The sequence below is a fragment of the Argentina silus genome (genome assembly GCF_951799395.1).
Source record: "Argentina silus genome assembly, chromosome: Y".
Taxonomy (NCBI): domain Eukaryota; kingdom Metazoa; phylum Chordata; class Actinopteri; order Argentiniformes; family Argentinidae; genus Argentina; species Argentina silus.
This window is the reverse complement of record NC_139654.1, coordinates 3,857,501-3,865,000: the sequence shown is the minus strand read 5'-3', so window position 1 is coordinate 3,865,000 and position 7,500 is coordinate 3,857,501. Positions and strand designations below refer to the sequence as shown.

The following is a 7,500-nucleotide window of genomic DNA, read 5'->3' as shown; positions in this document are numbered from 1 at the left end:
CTGGCCTTAGATCAGCTCATGGGAATACACAATACTGCACTAACCCAATAGCTAGCAAATACATGATACCAGACGTAGAAATCCATTGACTACAAATGTATCCATGGTTGCTTGCTCCCCTGTAGAGAGCAACTATAACTCTCACTCATGAATTCTTGAACCACAGTGATCGTTTGGCTGCATGTATTTATTTGTGTTCCTCATTCAGGCTGAATGGATGTGACCTCACAGAGAGATGCTGTGAAGCGTTGGCCTCAGCTCTCAGCTCAGACTCCTGCCACCTGAGAGAGCTGGACCTCAGTAATAATGATCTAGGTGACGGGCGGGTGAAGCTGCTCTCTGCTGGACTGGGGAGTCCACACTGTCAACTACAGACACTGAGGTGAGGTCTGAGACTATTCTTGTTGTCAGACACATCATTCCTAAGTGTCTGTTACATTATCATTCAATGGAGTCAATGATACTTGCACAGAAAGGCTCAATAATTGAAACAGACAATGTACATTATCTTCCAATCAATTACTGTTTGTCTGTGTGTGTGTGTGTGTGTGTGTGTGTGTGTGTGTGTGTGTGTGTGTGTGTGTGTGTGTGTGTGTGCGTGTGTGTGTGTGTGTGTATGGTGACAGGGGGGGCTGCTCTGTCTTCACTCTCTGAATATGTTTGCCCTCCTCAAATCCTGACCCACCTGGCCTTAGATCAGCTCATGGGAATACACAATACTGCACTAACCCAATAGCTAGCAAATACATGATACCAGACGTAGAAATCCATTGACTACAAATGTATCCATGGTTGCTTGCTCCCCTGTAGAGAGCAACTATAACTCTCACTCATGAATTCTTGCACCACAGTGATCGTTTGGCTGCATGTATTTATTTGTGTTCCTCATTCAGGCTGAATGGATGTCACCTCACAAAGAGATGCTGTGAAGCGTTGGCCTCAGCTCTCAGCTCAGACTCCTGCCACCTGAGAGAGCTGGACCTCAGTAATAATCATCTAGGTGACGGTGGGGAGAAGCTGCTCTCTGCTGGACTGGGGAGTCCACACTGTCAACTACAGACACTGAGGTGAGGTCTGAGACTATTCTTGTTGTCAGACACATCATTCCTAAGTGTGTTTCATTGTCAAGTGATACTTGCTCTGCAAAACTCAATGACGGAGACAGAACATTTACATGATCTTCCAATCAATTCCTAAACTCTTCACTGTGGCTACACTTGACCTACAATTTTTTTTGTATTTCACCTTTTTCTTTTGTCAGCTCCCAGACCATCATCCTGTGCGAGCATTTATTTTGCCTTGAAGAGCGGTCTTCATAATTAAAAAAAATCTATGAAGGATACCGTCTTACCTTTCTTAGATAATGTGTTTTTGAGAAACCATTTAATAGGGACAGGAACACATGCACAGTTCAATAACAAGAGGCCACCCTTTAGGTCAGGATGGCCTTGCAGCTGACTCAACACATCCCCACCAACAGATATAACCCAGGGGACAGATATTACCGCTGTCAACCTGACTGGCTGTCTTGATTCGTACCGTTACTACATAGAATCATAAACGAGTCCAATACTGATCATAAAGGAATCAATGAACAGTGTATGACTGAAAAACTATAATCATCATGACATGGTCATACTGATTAAAATAGATTGTTGTTTTGCTATATTGATTATAACAAAATCATAAATGACAGATGAGAAATCTGTCTCCCCTCACACTCTCAAGGAGGGAGCATGGGAATAAGGCACACAATGCAACAATCATTTATTGTGCAGCTTATAATTACATCATATTCAGCTCTATTTATCGTTAAAGGCAGAATTTCAAAGAGTGTATGTGTGTGTGTGTGGGGGGGGGGGGGGGGGCACTCTCTGAATACCGTTACTCTCCTCAATTACTGACCCACCTGGCCTTAGATCATCTGATGGGGCTACACAATACTGCACTAACCCAATGGCTAGCAAATATACCACACTGTATAATATGTGTGTGTGTGTGTGTGTGCGTGTGCGCGTGTGCCTGTGTGTGTGTGTGTGTGTGCGTGTGTGTGGTGGCAGGGGGGGGCTGCTCTGTCTGCACTGTCTGAATAACTTTACTCTCCTGAAATCCTGACCCACCTGGCCTTAGATCAGCTCATGGGACTACACAATACTGCACTAACCCAATAGCTAGCAAATACATGATACCAGACGTAGAAATCCAGTCACTACAAATGTATCCATGGTTGCTTGCTCCCCTGTTGAGAGCAACTATAACTCTCACTCATGAATTCTTGCACCACAGTGATCGTTTGGCTGCATGTATTTATTTGTATTCCTCATTCACATGTGGCCTTTCAACTGCCAAATGAAGAGGATTCAAAGCTGCACATGTACATTAGAGAGGAATAATCCGATTCTTGATATCTGATGGAGTAACACTGTTTCCCCAGGTTGTCAGGCTGTGGAGTCCCAGAGGAAGGCTGTGTTTCTCTGGCTTCAGCTCTGAGGTCTAATCCCTCCCACCTGAGAGAGCTGGACCTCACCTACAATCACCCAGGAGACTCAGGACTGGCGCTGCTCTCTGCTGTACAGAAAGATCCACTCTGTAAGCTACAGACACTCAGGTAAAGGCTGAATATGTGGCTGGACGTATCAATGAGATTAATACACAGTATCTATTTTTCTAACATGATTGTGAATGTGTCATTCAACCTCTGTGGGTTCTTCTGTGGTTGATATAGTGTGGACCATGGTGGAGAGTGCAGGCTCAAACCTGGGCTGATCAAATGTAAGTCACCACCGCTGTAGAGAATAGGACTGTGATATTACTCAAGATCCAGGGTACAGCAGAGTTCAAACAGAGCACCAGTATTGTATTCATATGTACATCTAAAATATTAGTAAATGTGAATTAGTTGTATCCCTTGTAAAACATTTTCAATTAATAAGTAATATTTTGTGAAAAAAAGAATGTTATCATAACAAGATCTCATTGTGAATATTGTAATTTATTCAATTGTATTGATTTGATGATTATTTCTGTCCACTCAATCAGATGCCTGTGAGCTCACACTGGACCCAAACACAGCACACAGAATCCTCTCTCTGTCTGAGGAGAACAGAAAGGTGACACTGGGGAGAAAGGAGCAGCCGTATCCTGATCACCCAGAGAGATTTGAGCGCTATGCACAGGTGCTGTGTAGAGAGGGTCTGACTGGGCGCTGTTACTGGGAGGTAGAGAGGAGTGGGAGAGAGGTTGTTATAGGAGTGACATATAAAGGAATCAGAAGGAGAGGATGGGGTTATGACTGTGTGTTGGGAAACAATGACAAGTCCTGGAGTCTGTGGTGCTCTGGTAACAGTTACTCCGCCTGGCACAATAATAAGAACACTGTCATACCTGTCTCCTCCTCTGGCTCCCACAGAGTAGGAGTGTATCTGGACTGGCCGGCCGGCACTCTGTCCTTCTACAGCGTCTCCTCTGACACACGGACCCTCCTGCACACATTCCACTCCACATTCACTGAGCCCCTCTACCCAGGGTTTAGGGTTTGGAGCGATGGCTGTTCAGTGACCCTGTGGAAACTAGTCTCAGGGAGATCACACTGTATGTAGTGTTTAGGGCTACAGCCGTTGATGAGAACCAGATGGTTATTTGCTCATTGTGAAATGTGTGAAAAAGTGCAATAGACTGACAAAGCAGAAGTAGGAAATGCAACTGATAGTGAAACAATCCAGATGAATGATTAGATGATCAAATCAGACTGATGATGAACTCTGAGAATAACACAGGAGAGAGTGTCTGTATGTATATAAGAGTTGGTTAGATTGGGTGTTTGAGTTGTGATGCTGGATTACGTTGCTGTGTGTAAGATAGCAGGGAGTGGATGTGAAGACAGCTCTCCTTCTCTGTCAGTACAATATGGACAGTGTCTTCAGAACATCCTAATCTACACAGTGTGTAATTGATTCCTATGCAAATCAGAGACCCTATAAAAACAAAGATATTCATTCCGAAATGACATGAATTATTATCCTTGCATTAAGATGTACTCAATTCAACTTATTGAGTGATTTGTTGATGACATTTTTGCATTTTAACTAATTTCAAGACTGTCAAAGCAAAAAGTCTGAATATTTCTGTCCATGAGGTATTTTTGTATTTCACTTTTAATAAATGTACTGAAATGTCAAAAATCGTGTTTTCGCTTTGTCATTCTGGGGTATTGTGTGTGGATTGATGGCAAATTCTTTAAATTGAATCCATTTCAAATTTACTCTATAACACAAGAAAATGTGTAAAAAGTGAAGGGGTCTGAATACCTTCAGAAGGCGCTGTACATGTTCTGAACTTCACTTTCCATGTATTCCTTCATTTTTATATAGTAATCATCTAGTACAGTAATATCTATGCATCATGTGACATTGTGAGGGGCAGCCAAGGTGCAGGCTGCTTTTCTCCTCTCTGTCTGTGGGCTGTGGGAGGCATGGCTCTCATGAGAAGACTTCACCTGTCCCCTGCAGTACCGCTCCCTGCCATGGGAGGCATGGCTCTCATGAGAAGACTTCACCTGTCCCCTGCAGTACCGCTCCCTGCCATGGGAGGCATGGCTCTCATGAGAAGACTTCACCTGTCCCCTGTAGTACCGCCCCCTGCCATGGGAGGCATGGCTCTCATGAGAAGACTTCACCTGTCCTCTGCAGTACTGCTCCCGGCCATGGGAGGCATGGCTCTCATGAGAAGACTTCACCTGTCCCCTGCAGTACCGCTCCCGGCCATGGGAGGCATGGCTCTCATGAGAAGACTTCACCTGTCCCCTGCAGTACCGCTCCCTGCCATGGGAGGCATGGCTCTCATGAGAAGACTTCACCTGTCCCCTGCAGTACCGCTCCCGGCCATGGGAGGCATGGCTCTCATGAGAAGACTTCACCTGTCCCCTGCAGTACCGCTCCCTGCCATGGGAGGCATGGCTCTCATTAGAAGACTTCACCTGTCCCCTGCAGTACCGCTCCCTGCCATGGGAGGCATGAGAAGACTTCACCTGTCCCCTGCAGTACCGCTCCCTGCCATGGGAGGCGTGGCTCTAATGAGAAGACTTCACCTGTCCCCTGCAGTACCTCTGACCCCCAGAACCCTATCCCCCAGACCTCTAGCCCTCAGATGGGGGTACCACCTGGTGGTCATTTACTAGTATTACAACAACAGAGAGATTAGAATCCAGCCAGTTAGCAATAAGCACTGGATCCTAATAACCCAGAATTTGAACCTGAAATATTCTTTATAACATCACAGATCTTTTATAATGGAACAGTGTAATAAAACATCAGTGTAATAGAACAGTGTAATAGAACATCAGTGTAATAGAACATTAGTGTAATAGAACAGTGTAATAGAACATTAGTGTAATAGAACAGTGTAATAGAACAGTGTAATAGAACATCAGTGTAATAGAACATTAGTGTAATAGAACAGTGTAATAGAACAGTGTAATAGAACATCAGTGTAATAGAACATCAGTGTAATAGAACATCAGTGTAATAGAACATCAGTGTAATAGAACATCAGTGTAATAGAACAGTGTAATAGAACATCAGTGTAATAGAACAGTGTAATAGAACATCAGTGTAATAGAACATTAGTATAATTGAACATTAGTGTAATAGAACATTAGTGTAATAGAACATTAGTGTAATAGAACATTAGTGTAATAGAACATCAGTGTAATAGAACATTAGTGTAATAGAACATTAGTGTAATAGAACATCAGTGTAATAGAACAGTGTAATAGAACATCAGTGTAATAGAACATCAGTGTAATAGAACATTAGTGTAATAGAACATTAGTGTAATAGAACATTAGTGTAATAGAACATTAGTGTAATAGAACATCAGTGTAATAAAACATTAGTGTAATAGAACATCAGTGTAATAGAACATCAGTGTAATAGAACATCAGTGTAATAGAACATCAGTGTAATAGAACATTAGTATAATAGAACATTAGTATAATGAAACGTTAGTGTAATAGAACATTTATGTAATAAAACATTAGTATAATAGAACATTAGTGTAATAGAACATTAGTGTAATAGAACAGTGTAATAGAACATTTATGTAATAGAATATTAGTATAATAGAATATTAGTATAATAGAACATTAGTATAATAGAACATCAGTGGAAACCAAAGGGGACGTTTTCTTTCCAGTGTTAACACTTCACTTAGCAACGTCATGACAACCCAAATGTGCAGACAGGCCTAGGAGACGAGTTAACCTTGACCCTAACCCTGACTCTAACCCTGACCCTGACTCTGACCCTAACCCTAACTCTGACCCTGACCCTGACTCTGACCCTGACCCTAACTCTGACCCTGAACCTGACCCTAACCCTAACTCTAACCCTGACCCTGACCCTAACCCTAAACCCTGACCCTAACCCTAGGGGATGAGTTAACTTTAACCCTAAACCCTGACCCTAACCCTAACCCTAGGGGATGAGTTAACTTTAACCCTAACCCTTAACCCTGACCCTAACCCTAGGGCTAGTAGAACCATGTAGTTTGGCTCTTCAAACCCACCTCCTCGTTGCTAGGCAACCCCCCCCCTTTTCCCTCCACCGTTCGTATTTTACGACATTTTTTAGAAAAAAATGTTTTATGAAACTCCTTCAAACCACACAATCTCCCCACCCCCTCGTTGCTAGGTAACCCACCATATCCCGTCCCTTTCCGACATTTTCTTTTCCTTTACGACATTCCCTCAAACACACCAACCTCCCTTATTTTACGACATTTACTATTATTATTATTATTATTATTATTATTATTATTATTATTATTATTATATCTTTACGACATTTACTTCTTCTTTACGAGAGAAGGGGAGACAGACACCATGGAAACCACCACCACCACCGACACCGGCGGCTCCTCTGGTACTCGTAGCGGGTCCTCTGGGACCGTCTCCCCCGGTGGTACCGTCTCCTCTACCGGCTCTGAGGCTAATGATAACGGGGCTAACTAACGAAGCTAACGAATTTACCTACCGAGTGCAGTGTTGACGGGGTGCTAAAGGCTAATGCTAACTGGCTCTAACGAACTGACCGTGTGTGTGTGTGTGTGTGGAAACGCGCCGTGTCATCATTACTCGACATTCCCTCAAACCCACCCCCTCGTTGCTAGGCAACCCCCCTCCTTTCCCTCCACCGTTCGTATTTGTTTTGAAAAAATATTTTTACGACAGTCCTTCAAACCACACACACACTCTCCCCACCCCCTCGTTGCTAGGTAACCCACCATATCCCGTCCCTTTCCGACATTTTCTTTTCCTTTACGACATTCCCTCAAACCCACCAACTGTTCCTCGTTGCTAGACAACCCCACCCCTCCCTCATTTTACGATATCTTTTTATTATTATTATTATTATTATATCTTTACGACATTTACTTCTTCTTTACGAGAGAAGGGGAGACAGACACCATGGAAACCACCGACACCGGCGGCTCCTCTGGTAC

The 7,500-nt window shown here is 43.3% G+C and overlaps 3 protein-coding genes across 7 annotated transcripts in view; 2 read left to right on the top strand and 1 right to left on the bottom strand.

Moving 5' to 3' along the window:
• The window catches only part of LOC310823888 (uncharacterized protein), a 61,944-nt gene extending 57,848 nt beyond the window's left edge, over positions 1-4,096 (top strand). For 4 of the 5 annotated variants that reach the window (XM_083696808.1, XM_083696809.1, XM_083696810.1 and 1 more), the window contains 5 exons: positions 209-382; positions 894-1,067; positions 2,435-2,608; positions 2,726-2,772; positions 3,040-4,096. In XM_083696808.1, the coding sequence (XP_083552934.1) occupies positions 209-382; positions 894-1,067; positions 2,435-2,608; positions 2,726-2,772; positions 3,040-3,599 (1,129 nt within the window). In that variant the 3' untranslated portion in view covers positions 3,600-4,096. The remainder of the gene's footprint in view (positions 1-208; positions 383-893; positions 1,068-2,434; positions 2,609-2,725; positions 2,773-3,039) is intronic. The other variant, XM_083696807.1, reaches the window with a different exon arrangement.
• Positions 1-7,500, bottom strand: part of LOC310823733 (uncharacterized protein) — a 566,003-nt gene that overhangs the window by 396,775 nt on the left and 161,728 nt on the right. The gene's annotated exons all lie outside the window — the stretch shown is intronic.
• The window catches only part of LOC310823724 (glutamate--cysteine ligase regulatory subunit-like), a gene marked incomplete at both ends in the record, with an annotated part of 10,678 nt that continues 7,838 nt past the window's right edge, over positions 4,661-7,500 (top strand). The window contains one exon of the mRNA XM_083696576.1: positions 4,661-4,687. Coding sequence (XP_083552702.1) covers positions 4,661-4,687 — 27 coding nt within the window. The remainder of the gene's footprint in view (positions 4,688-7,500) is intronic.